The 20,997-nt window shown below is 41.1% G+C and overlaps 1 protein-coding gene across 1 annotated transcript; it reads left to right on the top strand.

Moving 5' to 3' along the window:
• The first annotated feature begins 185 nt into the window (after nt 1–185).
• On the top strand, nt 186–18,917 carry KLHL28 (kelch like family member 28). The gene is made up of 5 exons (XM_067554701.1): nt 186–296; nt 5,568–6,466; nt 10,035–10,478; nt 13,612–13,820; nt 14,561–18,917. Exons 1-5 carry the CDS (start codon nt 288–290, stop codon nt 14,722–14,724), a joined length of 1,725 nt encoding a protein of 574 aa, XP_067410802.1. The 5' UTR covers nt 186–287; the 3' UTR covers nt 14,725–18,917.
• Nucleotides 18,918–20,997: the final 2,080 nt, after the last annotated feature.

Below are 20,997 nucleotides of genomic sequence, written 5' to 3'. Positions count from 1 at the left end.
GTGTGGCCGGCGAGGGCAGCGCGGAGCACTGTGGGATTGGTCGCCTGCGGGGGCTTGACGGCCGAAGCGACACCGCCCCTCCCGGCGGGGCGAGGGCTCTGTGCTCACGTGACGCGCAAGATGGCGGCCGCGCCGAAAGGGCCGTTGGGAAGGCAGGGCTCCGGCGCGGCGGGTCGGGCTGCCCGGAAGTGACGCCAGGCCGCTGTGGGTCGGGGTCGGTGTCGGTGTCTGACGGGAGGCGAGGGGCCTGTGGCTGCCGTGGTCTCCTCGGGGCTCCGGCCGCCTCCATGACTCAGGTGAGCCCGGTGCGGGGTGGGCAGCCGGCTCCGCGGGGGCTGTCCGTCCGTCCGTCCGTGCTGCGCCCCGCCCCGCCCCGCGGGCTGTCCGGTCTGAGGCGGGGCGCGGCTCGGCTCATCCCCGGGGCGCAGTAACGGGCGGGCGGAGCAGCGGGGGCTGGTGGCGGAGTGGCGCCGGCAGCGTGTGTGACAGCGCCGGCACGGCGCCGCCTGAGGTAAAACCCTCCGTGCACCCGCTCCCGCGGCTAGCCGTGCCGCGCCGCGCCGCGCCGGGTGACAGGACGGTAGCAGGCGCGGTGTGCTCCCGGCCGCCTCGCCGGGAAAGGGCTGGAGCAGCCGCCAGCCCGGGGTGCTGCTGGAGCAGCTGTTAGAGGGCAGACGGGGCTGACCGACCGCCTGCTGAGCTCTTTGGGGTGAGGGGTTCAACAGCTGATTGGCAGTGGGCGTGCGGGTACGTCTGAAGGAGGGAGGACGGACTGCAGGTCAGGTAGAAGTGTATTCTTGCAGAGCTGGATCCCCTTATTTGTGTCTGCTCAGGGCTGCCCTGATAAACTCTCCTTGGAGCGGGGGCTGCCAAGAGCCAGGAGGGTGAGCTGGCAGAAAAGGAGGCAGGATTTCACTGGAGACTTGTATGGCTTCTGTCAGTTCACCAGGGACCGTTTTGATGCATCCACGTTTTCTGATGGAAGAATGTTCCATTGGAAACTTGCCAACCAGCTTTACAAATGAGGCATTTTAGAGCAAACCCAGCATCGTGTATCGTACCTGGACGTAGATGGGGAAGCAGTGCAGCGCTGGCAAAACAAGTACAGCGTGCTAACATCATGCCACTTCACCAAGCAGATAGGCGTTCTGTTGTAACTGATTCTTCAGAGCTGTCTTTAAGAATAGCTGTAAGTAGAGGACAGTCAGTAATCCAGTCTGAAGGTGACAAGGGGTGGTTATGTCTTCAGTGTCCTATGATGTGTTCATAGAACCTAGAAATGGACCAGGCCTGTGTTAGGACTCAACTAACGCATCCGTTGAGGAGGTTGTCAATATACAGTTTTATTTGTATTGTAGGAGTACCCAAAGGCCGTTTGTGTGTCATGTTAGCATATTTTCCAAAGCTGCGTGTCAGGAGGGAGTTAAAGAGGAGGCAATTTGTTGTTAATTTATTCAATTGTAAACTTGTCTGAAAAGGTGGTTTATTTGTTTCATATTCCCTTTTCTATATCACGATCTATATCAGAGTTAGAATAAAATTAAGATGCACAAAGAAGGTTTATGCTACACAGCGTTGAGGATGGCATTTTTTCATAGTAATTTGACACACAAGGTTAATTTGCAACTGAAGGGGGGGTGTATATGTGTACATTTACTGCATTGTGGTTGCTTGAGAAATTTAAAATTAAACTTGGTGAAGCTTTAGAATTGCGATAGGGAACAATCCTCCACTGAACAAAAGGATTAGATGGTCACTTGCTGTGATTCTTGGATTTTATGATACAAATGAGGATATGAGGGAGGCATTTCAAAGCTCCCTTGACCTGGAATAAGCACCTGAGCCCTTACTTCCTATTATTCCCAAGTAAAGAAAATTATGAGTTCCATGTAGATAATTGAGGGTCATTACATAATAGTGTTTGTAAAAGGTGTTAATTTATAGGTCAAGCACATTTAATTCAATTTTTCCAACATAATCCTGATTTTCCTAACAATAATTCTTTTGGTATTTATTGTATTTCAGTTTTAACTTTGTCATTATAAGGGACTAACACTCAACAGTTCATCTAAATTTTTTATAGGAACACTACCATGCTTTGGTAAGTGCAAGTTATTTGAATAGACACATTTCTCTGACTATTGAATGTACCTTGTTTTGACTTCATGCCTAACAAAGTAGTAAAGAGATACAGATTCTGTGCATTGATGTTTATTTGAGGATCACTGGTTTTGTTATGGCTGGTAAACACAAATATGAGTAGTCACATTTAATTCTGTGGGACTGCTCTCACACACACAATCGCATGCAAGTTTTTGCAGAATCTGGGACTTATTCCATATCATACTAATGGTACTGAGTCTCTTGCTATCGTCTTTCAGGATGATGTTAGCTTCATGTGTCTACTGGATTCTACAGACTTCTAGAGTAAAATTATGAAGTGAGGCAAAGAAAAATAATCACTCTAAGCAAATACACTTAACTAAAGGAAATAAAAAGAAAAGAAGTAGGGTTTTTAGCTGCTAGATTGCATCACTAACCTTGTGAATACTGCAAATTCAATGACCAATTGTCACAATCTTGTTTTCAGAGTATTGAGGTGAAGGTTTTTCTTAAAAATCTGATACAAGATTATAATAGGAAAGGGGTAAATTTGTGTATTTTCCTACAGAAAATTGTTTTTACTGTGATTATAATTCTTAACCTCTTTGCTAGCTACTGCTATGTTCTATATTTAAACACTGGCAGATAATTGTCTCCCTCCAGATTCAGTACTTTACAGTACTGGCAAATTAGGTGTCAGTTAGGGAGTTGTAAAAGTGGTGAAGAGAAACTTGCCAGTGACTTTTTAGGACAAGGTTACAAGAAGCAAAATTATGAAGTGTTATAGTCCGTTTAACAGATGAAAGCTGATTTATTTAAAATTCAGAAATCTGATGGGCACAGTGTTCATCTGTATTTTATCGGGGGATGTGAATAAGACTGGATCATGATCTGACAGTTGTAGAGTCTGCCATTGTATTTAAACAAGCAGAACAAGGAAGAGGTGAAAATGGGTAGTATAACAATGGGGACACATTGATTAATGGAATGCTTGAAAAGTTTACAATTTAAAATGTTGTTTCCTTCCAGGTGGTTGATCATCCTTTCTTAGGCTCAATAGCTAGGTTTAGAAGTTTGTTCTTTCCTTTGTGCATAACCCCTATGGATGATACTGGCAGCATCTGGGCCTGAATAAATGGCTAATGCTGGTGAAATCGAAAATGGACAAATTTTTCCCCAAATCCCATTGATTTTAGTAGGCTTTCAGCGTGTAAGGTCAGGAGTACACTATGGATTTCTACCAGTAGAGCTGTATTGGTCAAGGGTGTGAAGAGGTGTGATTCCTGATTGATGTAGCTTGTGCAAGCAGACACCCTTACTGTGAATGCAGCTGTGCCGGCACATGGGCACTTTTACCAGTTTCTTTCATTTGCGGGGGATGGTTTTATTATACTGGTACAAAGCTTGTATAGCTGCATCCACACTAGGAGCACTTTGCTGGTATATTATGCTAGTATTCCCAGACTGGTAAAGCACACTTAGATGTAGCCTAAGAGGGGGTAAAATCTGTCTAATAGTTATCTGGAGAAGGAAATTCCATCAGCTCAGTTTTTAGCAGCCTGACACTTTTTCCTAACCACAGATTTAATAATACTGTAAATAGTATATAGTTAATAATAGTAAACAGAAGAGTTGTTTCAGTGGTTTATGAACCAATAACTAACAAAAAAAAATATACTCAAGATAGAGACTAGGAGTATTATATTTACTTAATAAATAATATTAATAAGTCATTGTTCAGGGGAACTGCAGCAGTATTTCCCCTCAGTGGTCCAGCAAGGGCACCCAGTCTCAGGCTTGCAGCTCCCCAGCCATTGCCTTTTTAGGTGGAAACCTTCGTCTCTTTCCCTTTTGACCAGGGTTTTGCCAGGCTGCACGGTTCCCTGCCTATTCTGTGTTATCCCCAGCACAGACAGGCTTCGAAAGGACACTGCTTACTTTCACTTCAGAGAGGGCTAACATAGATGTAATTGCTATAGTTAGAAGGTACCACACATGCTGTGCGAGCGCTACCAAGAAAACATATTACAAACAATAGAAGAACCTATGCTAATCAGCTTACCATACATCACCCTAACATGGATTCTGGCAGGAGCAGTCCTTCAGCCACCCACCCAAGGGGATTCCTTGTGGTTATGAGTTCACCATAGCTTCAGGTCAGAACAAGCACCCAGTTCTCCCAACCCTGCCCTAAGGATTGAGGTCCGTTGTAGACTGGGGTCCTGTCCATTTGCTGGTTGAGGAAGAAAGCCCATGAGCCAGTTTAAAACCAGACTATTTATCGAAACCCCCTTTCTTTGGCCATTGGTCCCCAGAGAAGCCAATCTGAACTAGAATATGAGAGCCTTTCCAAGGGGGTGGCATCAAGGGGTTGATGAGGGAGGAAGTCCAATATCATCCCTCCTCCCTTCTAGAGAAGGTACATTCAATGCCTCAATAACACACACAGCTGCATTTTAATCCAATGGACCCCAAAGGTATTAACCCTAATTCAGTAATCTTTAATTTAATTCAGTAACGTTTATCTTAATTCCATAAGGTTTGTTCAAGATATTGTCAGTCTGCCACAATAAGAAACATAGTTTTATAGGCAGAATGAGTCCTTATAAATGTCTGTCAAAATGATTTTGAAATAAGAGATGCTGGAATAAATTTAACGAGCAGTCTCATTCTTTTCTAAAATTACAATAATTTAATTTTAGTAATGTTTGAGAACTTTTCATCTTCAAAGCACTTTCTAAATATTAAATAACAAATCCTCCCCAGTGCTCCTCTGAAGGAAGGAGGAAGATTCTGAAACTCATTGCAGAATATTAAATTTTGAAGAGTGCATGTCACCTGCTGTCCTCCAAGGACATGTGTAGTAATTATTTCCTCTTCACAAGGTTTGCTCAGTATTCACGAAAGAGAATTATCAGTAAAGCTCATTGACCCACGCTTGAAGCGTTCAGATGAATGTCAGGTTTCTACAAAGGACGGCATTTGTACATCAAGCTGACAGAAAAGGGCAGTGATTTGTAATTCACATTACTTTGATAGGTTTATGAACTTCAAAGCTCTGTCTAAAATGAACATGGTCTATTAATTGTTTTTATTCCAACCACTGCAGTTGTGTTGAGGGTTTAGTTGATGAAAAGCCTCAGTTTAAACACATCAGGAAGATTAGGCCCAAAATACAGTAAAGGAAAAACTTGTTTTTTAAATCCAATATTAATAAGAATATCTTTAACTTTAAATGTACATAAGAAAAGTACTTTGTGAAAATCAGAAAGCAAAACTTTGGTTTTATTTGTCCAATTGGACCATAATGCAGTAATTAAAATAACAGCATGAATGATGAAAAATAAATTTGATTTTTTAAATGTTGTCTGTTTAATGGTTTAAGATGTTTAAGTAAAACAGATAATGAAACTCTTTTAAAAATAAAACCCTGAGTAACATATTTAAAATTTTGTTTGTCACAGATGGACCAGTCGTCTCCAAGCTACATGCTTGCCAACTTAACCCATTTACATTCTGAACAGCTTTTGCAGGGCTTGAACCTCCTTCGCCAACATCACGAGCTGTGTGACATTATCCTTAGAGTTGGCGATGTCAAGATCCATGCACACAAAGTGGTACTCGCCAGCATCAGCCCATATTTCAAAGCCATGTTCACTGGAAATCTTTCAGAGAAAGAGAACTCTGAGGTGGAGTTCCAGTGTATTGATGAGGCAGCACTGCAGGCTATAGTGGAGTATGCATACACAGGGACTGTATTCATCTCGCAGGACACAGTAGAGTCACTTCTTCCAGCTGCCAATCTTCTTCAGATCAAACTTGTACTAAAGGAATGTTGCACATTTCTTGAAAGTCAGCTAGATCCTGGCAATTGCATTGGGATTTCTCGTTTTGCAGAGACATATGGCTGCCATGACCTCTACTTGGCTGCCAACAAATACATCTGTCAAAATTTTGAAGATGTTTGTCAGACTGAAGAATTTTTTGAGCTTACACATGCTGAATTAGATGAAATTGTTTCAAATGATTGTTTGAATGTTGTCACAGAAGAGACAGTTTTTTATGCACTCGAGTCTTGGATCAAATATGATGTGCAGGAGCGACAGAAGTACTTAGCACAGCTGCTACACTGTGTCCGGTTGCCCCTTCTGAGTGTTAAGTTTCTTACTAGGTTGTATGAAGCAAACCATCTTATTCGTGATGACCATACTTGTAAACATCTACTGAATGAAGCCCTGAAATACCACTTTATGCCAGAGCACAGACTTTCCCATCAGACTGTGTTGATGACACGACCACGTTGTGCTCCTAAAGTACTTTGTGCCGTAGGAGGAAAAGCTGGACTATTCGCTTGTTTGGAAAGGTAAGGAGTATTGGTGAAATTAAGGGGGTTAACAGGTTATGTATTAACATGTCCCTCCAGGTCAGAGTTGAGACAGTCTTTAGGCTGTAACTGTACTATGTGTGGTTAAAGGGCTTCAGTCTTGAGATTGTCAGTGTAGCATCTCCTTTCATGACCATCCAAATCACTAAAAATCAGATTTTTTTAAAAGTCAGAGGAACAGGAATGAGCATACTGTGCTCTCTATTTTTGGTATTTGATCTTCCCTGATACGTGTTTCCTATTTGTGCTGAGAACTTTTATACAGTGTAAAATATTGCAAACCTTAGTAGATAGCTTGGGTTGCATGTATTTAAATATGAAATGTGTTAACAGTACAGGTATTTTCACTCCATTTTTACCATGGTGCCCTTTCAGGTTTTTACTCTGTATATAATTTTTATTTCTCTCACCAATCACCACTTTACACTGCCAAATAGTAAAAATGTAGCTTAGATTTGCTCCCCCCAAAACCCTAATGACGGGATAAAACAGACCTTGTACTTAACCAGAATGTATAATTGGGACTGCTAACTCGGATTTCTCAAATGATGATTGAGAGAGTCTGACTTTTGTAAGTTATTTTTAGTGCTTTAAATTCTTGATTATAAGTATTATAGCTATACCTTTAGTTAAGGTTGCTTTATATTTTCTCTTATAAGCCCCTGTTTTCAGTTGCTTAAAACCATTTCAGTCTGAAATTTTCCATACTGTGTGTGCCTTAGCAAAAATAATTCTGTTGTTTCTAAGAATGGGGGGGGGAATAGGACTGCTGAGTTCAAATAAATGGTTGGATAATTTTTTGTTAAGAGCTGTAGTGCCGCCAGTATTTGGAACAAGAACTTGAAATTTAACAGTGGGGTGATCCTGGGGCCAGAAATGTGCCTTTTGCTGTCCCCATGAAAATCCAACAAGATTTGGGATTGGTGTTGGCCTCTGAATCTTGTAATTTGCATATGCACAGGAGAGCTTACTAGCACCGTATTGCTAAAATACAACATTCCATCTGCACTGAACATGCTCCAAAGCGCAGAGCTAGAATTGGATGAGAAGGAATGCGGGAGGGTGAGATGATGCAGCGCTAATAGCAACAGCTGCTGTCACTCCCATGGCCTAGGAGAAGCCAGTTGTGCTAGCTGAGTGCCAGGTGGAGACCATGAGTTTGTCTCACCTGTAACAAATTGGGGTTAATTACACTATATCTTCTTTTCTTTTGAGCAAGGGTTCATATCCTTACCTGAGGAGGGAGACAAATGTAATTTCCCCCCACCTTAGAGACAGGACAACTGACAGGTGGCACAAGATCCCTCCTTAGGAATATAGACCCCGATGATCATATTCTATGGGTTGTGTTAGATAGACAAAGCATAGTGTTTAAAAAAAAAAAAGAGAGAGAGAGAGAGAAACATGACTTCTTCTGTGGTATTTTCCAGTTCTGGTATGGGTGTTGCTTATAACACCACATTAACATTTTCAGACAAATGTGATTACTATTCATGAAACAGTTTCTTGGTAACTGCACCTGTATTCCCCTTCCATGGTCCCTCGAGGGCACCCACATATGGCTTCCAGCTCCCAGCTGTCACCTCTTTTTGGTGGAGACCCATGTCTCTCTCCTTCTTGACTGGGGTTTGAAGGTTGCACAGCTCCCTGCCCACACTGTGATAGCCCAGCAAACCAGTCTGCCCAAACGCCCGTGCTTTGCTTTCCTCTCTGCGGGCTATGAACAGTGCATTGTCAGTTACTGCACAGCTCACTCTGTGTAAAACGCACGTATTCCTATGGGGAAAGCCTTACAGAGAAAACATAAAAACAATAGACGTTCTGATATGCATGCTAAAATATTACCAGAGGCTACCCATCAGTCCTATGGGGCTCTAGTAGGTCAAAATCTTTCCAACTCTTCTGAAAGGGTTGGGGCCCTTGGTCAGGAGCTCCTGTCCATTTGCTGGATCAGACAGAAGGCCCTGTGTGTCAGTTCAAGCACAACCTTTTATACCAAAAGCCTTTTCTTTGTCTTGTCACTGGAAAACCCAGCTTCAACCAGTATATGCAAACCATTCCAGTGGGTAGTACCTCTCTAGTGTGGTTTAGTTTCAGTGACTGGCCTTAATCACCCTCCACTGTTTTCAGTTCCTGTGGGAGCACTGGTTACCCACCCCCACCCCCAGAGTAGAACACAGTCACACACAAATCATTTATAAATGTAATCCAATAACCCTTAAAGATACTGGATGGGGTTGTAATATCTGTCACAATTCAGACCAGCTCTTAAAGTAGAAATGCCTGGTTAATATCCTGTTAAATAACTTGAAACCAAACTCACACAATTACATGACTTAAAGAAAATTTTAGCATGTCACTTGAAGTTTTTCATTTTTGAGGTAACTATTTTTGTAGCTATGTATATATCTCCGTAAATCTGCATATGATTAATATAGATATAACTGAATTTCTTAACTTTCCCAAATTTGATCTGAAAACAGCTTTCCTGAAGCCAAGTGATAAATTGAAAACCACTATTGACACAGAAGACAGTCAGTGGTGGGAAATTGTCAGTTTCACAGATTTATGGATAGGAGATATTTTAATCCAGCGTTCCAGTGGCTTTCTATTAAATCAAATAGTGTACTTTTTTTGATATTCTCTCTGGGGCTATTCTTCTGCGAAGTGAAGTACTAATTGTAAGACTAATCCCTTTTCAATATTTTTGTCATAAATCCATTCTTTTCTGCTGTTCTCAAGTTTTTAGCAAATGCTGTGGAATAGGGAGCTTTTCCTGTCCCCTACTGTAATTGACTAAACTAAAGTCCTTGAGTGTAAACAATCCATCTGGACATAAAGAGCTGTTTGTTTGTTTTATCTGTTTATTTGTTTTAACTTTTCTGATAAATTCAAGATGAGAGGTGGGAGGGGGAAGAGCAAATGCAGATATCTGCTTCAAAAGCTGGTAGTTGAAATGGGGCCACCCCACTCTGCGGCATGGAGTGTTTTCTCCTGCAGGGCTGTAATATTTGCTATATTATCTTTATCAGTCTCTTGCCTTGAACCTTTTGTGAAGACAGAGTTTGCTGGGTTCTTACTTTCTGTAACTGTCAAAGAAATAAAGGTCTGGGAAAAATCCAGCTGTGGCACTGGAGTCTCATTTGGGGTCTGAAGCTGGCCCAGAGACTGCTGAAGCAGGATTTCCCCTGGCAATTTTAATACTTTCTGGGCTTGGTGAGCATATAGGATAATATTTTCATAGTGGCTTTTGGGAACATTCTCTACCTACCTGTATATGTAGAGGAACTCACTGAGTAACCTCTCACACACAATATTCAATGAGTGTGAAATGATTATATAATGCTCAGTATTCTCGGATCTGGATCACTTGAGGCCTGATCCAACTCCCATTAAAGCCCCTGGAAAAGACATCAGGCCTTGAGTATGAAACATACATTTCACTCTTTAACAAATGAATACAACTTTTAGTAACTTGGTAGGACTTAGCTAAACTTCAGAGAGTACAGCCTGTTCACCTAATCCAGTTTCTCTATTTCCTCTCCAGTGTTGAGATGTATTTTCCCCAGAATGACTCCTGGATAGGTCTGGCACCTCTTAGCATTCCCCGCTATGAATTTGGAATATGTGTTCTGGACCAGAAAATATATGTTGTAGGAGGGATTGCAACCCACATGTGTCAAGGCATCAATTACCGAAAACATGAGAATTCAGTGGAATGCTGGGATCCTGATACAAATACCTGGACATCTCTTGAAAGAATGAATGAAAGCCGAAGTACTCTTGGAGTAGTGGTTCTAGCAGGAGAACTGTATGCCTTAGGTGGCTATGATGGGCAATCTTATTTACAGTCAGTAGAGAAATACATTCCAAAGGTTAAGGGATGGCAGCCAGTGGCACCCATGAGTAAAACAAGAAGTTGTTTTGCTGCTGCTGTCTTGGATGGAATGATATATGCCATTGGTGGTTATGGTCCAGCCCACATGAACAGGTACGTACTTTTGAGGTCTGCAGGATCCAAATACTATGAACTTGGAAAACCAGTGATAATAAATATTTACCTTGTGCTCAGAAGCTGTTTGTAAAAGTTCCTAAGCAAGGCTAGTAGTAATCCACAGTGGGTCTCATTAATTCTTGTTCTGTAGCACCAACCTGAGAATTCATTCGGGGAATCTTTTTTTAATATACAACTGAAGTGTTCTAGCTAAGAACTCAGCTCTTTCTTTTGTACAAATCTTAAGAGAAAAATATAAATGCTTAAAAAGTTCCAGACTTGCCTGATGCTAACAATTTGAAGATGTAAATGTAAAACCATGTTTTTGGGATCCCAGGTCCTCTCTAATTCTACTGGCCTTATTCTTAAATTCTTAAAACATACATGTTGACCACCTTCCAGCTAAAGTTCCAGAATAATGGTGTTCCCAAATATTTATTCATGGTGCATCTTTCAGGCATTAGGTATTTACCCAAAGTATGAAAAAGGCAGATTCTAAAGGGCCGTTACCTGATGCTTTTGGCTCAGTTCAGGAACGTACTCAAGCACATACTTAAATTGAAACTTCAGTGGGATTGCACATGTGCTAAAGGTTAGTCAGGTACTTAAGTACCTTGCTGAATTGGGCCTTAGACTAGTTTAACGATAAAGTTCCAGGATAGGGGGATGAGCACAAAACCAAACACAGTCACAGGCCCTAGTCCTGCATTCAGATCCACATGGGTGGAACTGTGCACCCATAAGAAGTTCCACTGAAGTCAGCAGTGCTCCATTCAGTGGCCAGCTTCTCGCCACATGGATCTTGGTCCATGTTCCCTTCTGGCTTTGGAATCTATGAATCCACTGTCCAGCCCCTTACTTTCTGAGCCATGATGAGAACAGGATTGCCTGCATTGCCCTCAGTGTGTTCAGAACACTTATAGCTTTGTATTAATATACTGACTATAATCAAATCTCATGCTTCAGCCAGTCACCTGCACGGTCAGGTAGGATTTTTTTTCCTGATGCACAATTGGCCAGAATTGGTTTGGTTTGGTTTGTCTTCCTCTGACGTATCAGACTGGCCAGCTGACGATAGGACACCAGATAGGGTGGATCAGTGGTCTGAAATGATACAGAGAATCGTCTTCTAGATGCCTGGCTGGTGTGTCTTGCTCATGTGCTCTAGGTCTAACTGATCACCAGTTTTGGGATCAAGAAGAACTTTTCTCCACGTCAGGTTGCCAGGGACCTTGGGGGTTTTCACCTTCCTCTGCAGCATGGAGCAGGGATCACCTGCTGGGATTGTCTGGGCATCACTCAATTCCCTGCCATTGCAGGGACGTTGGTGGCAGCTCAGTCTCTCCTATTCTCTGCCTGTGGCACACGATAGTTTAATCTCCTTTGGATAAAGTCATGGGGCTCAACATAGGGGTGTCTGGGTGAAATGCAATGGTTCATGTTATACAGGAGGTAAAGACTATGATATAATGGTGCCTTCTGGTCCTAAATTTTGTGAAATCTATGATCTGGCTCCAGAATTAGTGCCCTAGGGTGCAGATTACGCAAACTTTCCCTCATGAACAAAGCAGCAGAACAGCTGGGCATCTCTCTTCAAAAAGCAAACTAGGAGAAAAAGCCTCATTTTAAACCGCAGGATGATGAGTAAAAGATGGAGAAGCTGGCCATTTGAGCACTGCTGGTGTTCTTTAAAATGATTGAATGCGATCTGTAAAACAGACAAGTTGGGCACTGCTGACATGCGGTTTGGTTCTGCTGCTGTTGAAGTTCTTGGCACTAAATTAAATGGCGAAAGGCTCAGGCCCCTAGTTTGTGACAAAGGAGGTGCTGTTCGTCTGGTGAATGCACGAGACGTGCGCGAGTCTCTTAAAGGTAAGTTCTGTTAGATGTTGGCAGGGATCGGGGGAATGTTACTCTTTTCACTAGGGTAATGTGAAGCATATTTAAGTATTAAACCAGTGTAAATTTTAAGGAAAAAACACTAAGAACACACCTCAGCATTGAAGAGCTATGGTAGTCTGACTCTTCTCGTGCATTCACATCTTAAACAGCCCTTCCTTTGTCACGAAGGAATTTTCAGCATCACCCACATTTTGGAGTTACTGACATTGTGACAGGTATTTCTATATTTCCTGTATTAAAATTCTCTTTTTAATGAGTGGCTTTGTTTTCATTATCTATGGACCTTGTTTCTGATGGGGTCATCAGGGTCATACAAGCCCTGGAAGGTAGAGTAAGCTGACTGATGTGTCAAAAAGCCCCTTGCCTTCTGTGCACTCCTACTCTTGATTCCTTGTTCCTCTTTGTCCTTCCCCCAATGCCACAGGTTGCACATCTGGCAAGGTATGGCTGCATTCCTGTGTGCGTAGTAACCACTCTGTCCTGCACAGCTCCAGTGCAGGAGAGGTATGGTTTGTGGGACTGCATGTTACATTCAAATTTGCCCTGGAGTGAGGACATTTCCCATCCTCAGTTACTGTTTAGTGACTGGGGTTCCAACCTCTGTGGTGCCATTCTTGATGAATAATTCTTTCCCATTTCCCTCCCGCCCTGGCCCAGTCTCAGTTGGTTTTGGGGCAAGATGGGGAAATCTTGAGCGTGACAGACTTCCTGGTTAAATTCCATTGCGGAGTTTTGAAATGTTCAAATGACCTGTTTTTGGTGGTGGTTACTTGAATTATAGTAGCACTTTTCCTTCACAAGAACCCTCAGCCCCGTACTTTGTCTTGTCTCACGTCAAAATGTATCCTGTGGTTATAACTACAGAGGACAGGCTGAACTATATTGTGTGTCCATGAGGGAAAATTTTTTAAACTGTTTTTGGCAATACTGTGGGCTGAATCTTCAGTTGTGCCAACTGCTGGAGGATCCTCCTGAGAGGGGCTGATCCTTCCGTTGTTGAGTATGTTGGCTTCAGAGTTTCTTTGTGAAAAGCAGCCTACTGCAGAATTTTTCCATTAGCCTAAACATTTTTTCCTCGTTGCCTTACATAATGGAGCAAGCTTTTCAGTTGACATAAGCAGGCTAGGAATCCCTGATGAATACAGATAAGTCTCTTATGGTATAAAAATCAGTGCAAACAAATGTCATTAAAACCCAAGGCTTACAAGTTGTTTATTTGTGTCTGCAGCATGGAACGTTATGATCCAAGTAAAGACTCATGGGAGACAGTAGCTTCAATGGCTGATAAAAGGATAAACTTTGGTGTTGGTGTCATGCTGGGCTTCATTTTTGTAGTGGGCGGACACAATGGGGTGTCTCACTTGTCAAGCATTGAGAGATACGACCCGCATCAAAATCAGTGGACTGTGTGTAGACCTATGAAGGAACCCAGAACAGGTAAGGAATGTGTGAAATGTTGAGAATGCCAAGAGATTATTCTGGTGTCCTTAGAGACAAAATTTCAATTTCCCTTGATAGAAGGTTGGATAGATTATGGATGTGGGACTTGGCCATCAGAGCATAGTGTCTCTTCCCTAAATAGATCAAAGAAACAATTCAATGTCATGTGAAAAAATGACTAAATATTGGGTTTATCTTTTGCTTTGTGTGAATACATTGCTAGCGCATTTCTTTTCCTAACCTAATAATCATAAATGGCCCAATTCCTCCCATTGAGTAGTACTCACAAGTAGTCCCTTTGAAGTCAGTGGGGACTAGCTGGGGACTCAAATACTTTTCAACCAAAGGATGGCAGAACCTTGACCAAGATTTATTTAAAAAAAAAAAAAAAAAAAAAAACCCCACTACTATTGGTGGGTAGAATATATGTCATTTTAAATATCTTCATGAACGAGGCTAAACATGGGAGTAGAAATACCCTAAGCAGTTGGTCATGGACAAATAGTCATTTCTGTTTCAGCAGTGCATAGCCCCTTCCTCCCTGTCTGACTGGGAGAGGAGGTCAGTGTTTTGTTGAGTAAGGTTACAGGGAGATTCAAGAAAGGAAACATAGATCTGATGGCGCACAGATTTTCACCCACGTGCAGCCTTTTTAAAAAACACATTTTGGATGACTAAAAATAAAAGTATAATTTAGCAGAACTTAATGAATTTTGCATCTTTTTCCCCTTTAATAGGAGTTGGTGCAGCCGTAATTGATAACTACCTTTATGTAGTTGGAGGTCATTCAGGGTCATCGTATCTGAACACTGTACAGAAATATGACCCTATCTCAGATACATGGCTGGACTCCACTGGTATGATGTACTGTCGATGCAATTTTGGTTTGACGGCACTTTGATGAAAAGTGTGAACTCGTAGACCTAATGTGAAGATGGAACTTTTTCTGCTTGAAAAGATGCCCAATTCATGGAGATCATAAGCTGCATTTTCTGGAGTTGGAGGAATGGAGTGGAGACTTGATTGACATAAGAGTTGGATTCTCCTCTCCCCCCAAAAAATTGGCCTTGGTTATTAATTACACAAAGCAAAACAAATGGAAGACTTGTTGCCAATCTAGGGTATGGACTGCATCCTGTTAGTGGCATGAAATTGTTATCTTGACATTAGGATACCTGAGATAGGATTAGAAAACTTTTATAGTACATCTAATCCTTTCACTTTTTAGAGCTTTTACCTCTTCCGACTATGAAACATGCAGTTTACTGTGCTAGGGATGAGAGAGACTTGAGTATGTTGTATGATTGGACTGTTCGTTAGTAGTTATCTGGCTATGTCTTCATATGGAGAAAATGCCAGTGCTTCTCAAACTTTTTTATGAATAGTAACTAAAGGGCTGCCTGGTTTCTGAATCTCAAGGTTTGTAAATAGTAAATGCCATGTATGTTGCCTGTACACTCTCCTTTGTCACCTGCTTAATGTATTTTGGGCTAGGGATAATTATAATTGGTGACTATTTAAATTAATACATTTCTAAGGTAAGTTTAACGCCTTTTATTATATTTTTGAATCTATGAAAACAAACTGCAATCAACTGACTCTTTTTAACCTTCCCCTAAATTTTTGTTGTGGATGGACTAATGCTAGGTGAAATTACTTACCTAGTCTGCAGTGTGTTTGTAATCGTAATGCAAAGAAAATTTTAAACCATTAATTCATCAACAATCTCTTGATTTTTCTTAAGTAGCACAGCAAAGTTCACAGCATGGATGTAAATATTTAGAAAGATGTGTCCATCCCATCCTTGGCCCTAGCGGACTTGTTCAGATTTCCTCGTAACTTATTTTTTTTAAGAATGGGTGATTGCTTTTACAGAGTGTTCAGGTATCAAAATGGTGCTAAATGTAGGATTTACCACAAGGCTGTCACCAATCTAGTGCAGTATGTATAAAGCATGATTTGTTTTGATTGTTCTAGTGTGTTTGTTTCTCTCTGTCTGCTTGATTAATTTGTGCCTATGATAAATGTCAATAATAACACCACATACTCTCCATTCTTTTAGTTGAGCTAGTTTAATATTCCTGTTTTCACAAAGTTTCTTAATATGGACTGAAAAGAGTGCATCTCTGCCTCTTTAGACAAGTCTTGCCTTTAAAAAATATCACACTGAATACAAAGCACTGGACATAGTTCTTTATACTATGCACATATCCGGTGTAACTGAATACTGAAGGTTGGTTCTTGTGACAAACTGGAATCTGAAGACGCCTACTTCAGTGATCGCTCTAAAGTTAGTTACGCTTTGGGCGGATAAATAAAAAGTGAGGTTGTGCGTGATGACCATTATTTAAAACAAGTAACTGAATAAATAGTAATGTAGGTTACTGTAGTATGTTTTACTACATGTTTCTTTCTGTTTTGAGCAAGGAATCATGTTTATATTGCATTCTGGTCTAATGCCTGTCCATGTACTTGCCAATCCTGGTACTTAGTACATTTTTCTGCTTCTGGAATTATTTCTCCCTCTTCCCCATTTTAACATAATAATTAAATGTATGTTTCCCTTCGCTCTCTTAAAATCCACATACTATTATTCTTGAAAGTGCAATAATGTTTGACAAAATTGTTTAAAAAGCCATTTATAAGTACATAAAATGAGGTGTTCTGGGTGTACTTCATTTATTGAGTTCCTGTAAAACTAATTGCAGCCAGGCAAACTGCAGTTTTCCTTGTTCTTCCATAAACTAACATTCAGACTTAAACAATGAGAGAACTCTTTTAACCATAAAAAAATAATCCTGTTTTATCGATGTTTGCACAAATGATGGAATCCTGAAATATTCTTCATACTTTACTAACTTGGTAGAATTCAGCAGGATTGATAAGCAAACACAAAGGACAAATTTAGCATTTTCTACGCTGCTTATTTGAATGACCTATTGCTTATTCTAGTTATATAGCAATAATAGCATAATTGAATGATTCCAGCTAATCTGTTGATAGGTGACAGGTAGCTACATTGTTGTACATGGAATGTTTGTGTGGAGAAAAGCAGTTTTAGGAACTGGCCACAACCAAAATCATATTAGTCTGCTGTCTAGGCTGCCTTTTCATTTTATTCAGGTAAATACCCAAGTTGAATGTTTACATATGCTGTTCTGCTTTCCAGTTACAATTTCATAGCGATACCATTGGTTTTGTGAATGAAGGAGTATCTTATCCCCCACCTAAACAAAGAGATGCTTAGGAACCTAGTTTGCAAAAAAAAATAAATTTTTTTTTGTTTAATTGATGAATTTATACCTTGAAGGGGCTGCAGGTTTTTTGTGTAATTCAGTATATACTGAATTTTTTTTTTTGAAGAGTTTGATTAATTACAAGAGCACTCCATGAATACAGTTTTTTAAAATACAGACTTAAGTCTCATTTGGAGCATTAGTGAACAAAATTGATGTGTAGAAAGTGGCACAAGATACAGATGTAAATGGTCTGGTCTCAATAGAAAGAGAACAGTATGCATACCTAACAGGCATGGTGATGGTTTGTCAATATTTAGATGGCGCCTTTCATTCGAAGATCTCAAAGCATTTTACAAGTGCAATGTACATTATTCCCTTTATTTAGGCTGTAGTGAAATTAAGTGAGATTAAACAGACATAACCTCAGTATCATGTAAAGTGGTAATGCAGCCTATTGCTAAATTTAGAGTACCAGTCGCAGCAACATTTTAGTATGCAGGTTTGATGTTAAGAATGGAAGAAGTAATAGTTAATGAAAAATCCTGCTGTTTCTAGATGCAGATCTGTTTAGATTGGATATTGATATAAGTGGATCAAGTAAGATGCAGAACACTCAGATGTGCTGTGAGTCTGTCAAGTTTAGGGATCATGTAAACTAATCATGCCAGGTTCACTTTCTGTTTTGGGCGCTGCTTGTGCTGTTCACCAAAGTGCTCGGTTTTAGGGAGATCGGACACAGCTATCAGTTTAGCATTTAAAATAAATAAACCTCTTACAGCCTGTACCATATTTCATGCAATCTGAAAGTTCAGACTTTCAAATAAGATGTCATGCAACTTTAAATTATCATCCAGTTCTATTTCTTAATCACGCAATTATTTTTTTAAAAAGCACTTTAAAATAGCTGAGAGTTTGTATGTGCATAAAATCATTGGATTTTCACTCAGATGTTTAGAAGAAACTTAATAAAATGCCATATGCAAGTTTCCTGACAGACGTTTCTATTAGAAATGCTTTGATTTTGGAATATCCCGTTTGAATCTCTGAGGGGACAAATGTGTCCAATATACATCTCTGATGTTACAAATGGTTAACTGTTTTATTGGAGATAAGTTAAATGTTGCTTTTGTGAATTTGTCATCTGTAAGTCCCCATTCATTTATATGAAACGATGCAAAAATTTCCAAGTTTGCCTTAAATTCCTGATGTCGAATGAAAACTCAAAGAGCTGGATGATAATTCCTAGATTTTGCCTTATGTGCTGTGCTGTACTTTAAACCCAAGGAGAATTTTAACTTTTAGCAGGATTTGGAACAATTGTACAGAGAGCACCGTGTTGTACTCTGACTTGTGAGGAGTAGTCTGGTTGTGAGTTTCAGATGAGAAATGTAATTCTATGTATGTACAGTGTTTCATGTGTGCACCTTTTTTAGCAGCAGGATTTTGTTTTCATTATCGTTTACATAAGTGGCACTTGAGTTCAAGAAAAAAATCTGCTGAATAACTTGGATTCTTGTTCTTTAATAATATTCTCAATATGTGTTTGCTATTGTGATAATGCTCTGTAACAATTTGTTGTAACAGTATTTCATTTAATGTGAAATGTTTACTAAATAAATCTGGGGGAAAAAGAATTTTATTTTTACATTTTGGCTGGATGGTGAATGCAAATGCACTCTGGTTTTAATCCTACTTTTAAATACCATGACATCCATTCAATTTGTTCCCTTAAGGGGCTTGAGGCTTAATTTTAGGTCTGAGGTTCCCAATCATGGATTAAGCCGAGAGAGAATAATTTTCAGAAATCTGTTTCCTGACCTTTGTCTGCCATGCTACTTTGGAGTCCTTTCTCCAAAGCCACATCAGAGGAGGCTTTTATACTGTAGTCTTAAACTGTAACACTTCACCACACTCACCCAAGTGATACTGTGACCTCCCTGTGTGTAAATATGCATATAAAATACAATACTGATCTGTCGTGTCAATAACCATGCATGCACACAAGTTAAAAGTTGTGCATTTTTCTTTGTGTGTAAATGTTAAACTTAACATGCTCAATTGAGATTTTTAAAATATGAATATTTTTTACAACAGAGAAAAATTCCATAATCCATTCTTGTCTTGTCCCATTGTAATGCCCTGTCCCCCTCATGGCACAAGGTACACAGGAGAAAGCCCTGCCCTGCTGTTTCACTCAGCAAGCACCTGCCCCACCTGTAAATCTGCCAACGAGTACAGCAGGGGGTCTTTCTTCCTGTTCTCCATAGCAGGGCTGCAGATGTGAAGACTCCTACCTGCAGCCTAGGTTCAGGAAGAACATTATGTACCCTACTGATAAAGCTTTCCATGATGCCTTCAACTACCTGAAAGGGGGTTCCAGGGAGGATGGAGCTAGGCTGTTCTCAGTGCTGGCAGATGACAGAACAAGGAGCAATGGTCTCAAGTTGCAGTGGGGGAGGTCTAGGTTGGACATTAGGAAAAAGTTTTTGCACTAGGAGGGTGGTGAAGCACTGGAATGGGTTACCTAGGGAGGTGATGGAATCTCCATCTTTAGAGGTTTTTAAGACCCGGCTTGACCAAGGCCAGGCTGGGATGATTTAGTTGGGGTTGGTCCTGCTTTGAGCAGAGTTGGACTAGGTGACCTCCTGAGTCCCTTCCAACCCTAATCTATGATGCAAAGTTCATGCTCTGGGCACAAAGTTTTCAGTAGTCTTAGACTCCCACCCCTGCATGTTTGAGAACGTTGTGCGCCAACCTCTCAGCAGTATGGGAAGATTTGTGTACTCTGTCTACAATTTTTCATGTAAACCACATTTCTATTTCAGTGGTTTTCCGACTCCCAGGCCCCTCTGGTTTCCCATCTCCCAAACTCTCAGGTAAGCTGTAGCTCTTTCACCATTTTTAAGAGAGTAGTTCTGCTGTAGTTACTTGTATTACAGCAGCAGCTAGGAACCTCAGCAAAGATCCAAGCTCAGTTAAGACCGTCCTTGGCATGGCAATTTTACAGTCTGATGCCAGTGCTTCAATTGGTAGTACGTGAGTGGATTGCTGCGCTGGCATGGAGCCCTGTTGAAGTCACTGGGGCCTATGCAGGTTCAGCAGACAACAGGATGGGGACAAGTAACAGGGATGACATGCAGCGCAGTGGTGGGGGGGTAATGTACAACCTAGTCAGTTTCATTTTAAACAAAAAAAAATTATTTTTTCCCTTCTTTAAAAAGTTAGCTGATCTCAGCCTATTTCCCTTTTTGGTCTTAATTTTTGCTTATCATGGAATCATAGAAGATTAGGGATGGAAGGGACCTCAGGAGGTCACCTAGTCCAACTAAGGATGTAAAAGGTTAACCGTTGTAAACAGCTGGTTACCGTTTAATGCTTTAAACAGGTGATTACCGATTAAACTGGGGGGAAGGGAATGGCAGCTAGGCAGCTCTTGCTGGCGGGGAAGTGTGGAGCCCAGCGGAGGTGGGGGGGGAGAAGGGGAGTGGGGGTGGTAGTCACAGCTGGGTTCGGCTCCCCAGGAGCAGAGGGTGGGGGAAGGGATGGAGCCCAGTGCCGGCAGGAGCGAGCCCCAGCTAGGCAGCTCTCACTTGGCAGTGAGGAGCCGAGCCCAGCCTGCGTTTAACCATTCTCTTTTTAGAACATTTAAACAGATTTTTAATTAAACTAATTTTTACATCCCTAAATCCATCCCCCCTGCTCAAAGCAGGACCACCCCCAACTAAATCATGCCAGTCAGGCCTTTGTCAAGCCTTTATGTCTGCCATTTCTTTTTTTAAAACCTCTACCTAATTCCCAATATAAACATAATTTGTTAATCACCTTCTACTGTCTGATAACAGATACAAAATAATACCCTTCCCGGGAGAGGAGCAGGGACGAAGTGTGGCCACTCCTGGCATGGGGGGAAGGGATTATGGCTCTATGGGGGAGGG

This window comes from Emydura macquarii, unplaced genomic scaffold (assembly GCF_026122565.2).
Source record: "Emydura macquarii macquarii isolate MOO-44397 ecotype Brisbane River unplaced genomic scaffold, CSIRO-AGI_Emac_v2 contig_1551, whole genome shotgun sequence".
NCBI lineage: Eukaryota > Metazoa > Chordata > Testudines > Chelidae > Emydura > Emydura macquarii.
Note: the sequence above shows the minus strand (reverse complement) of the source record. Positions and strands in the feature narration are given on the sequence as shown.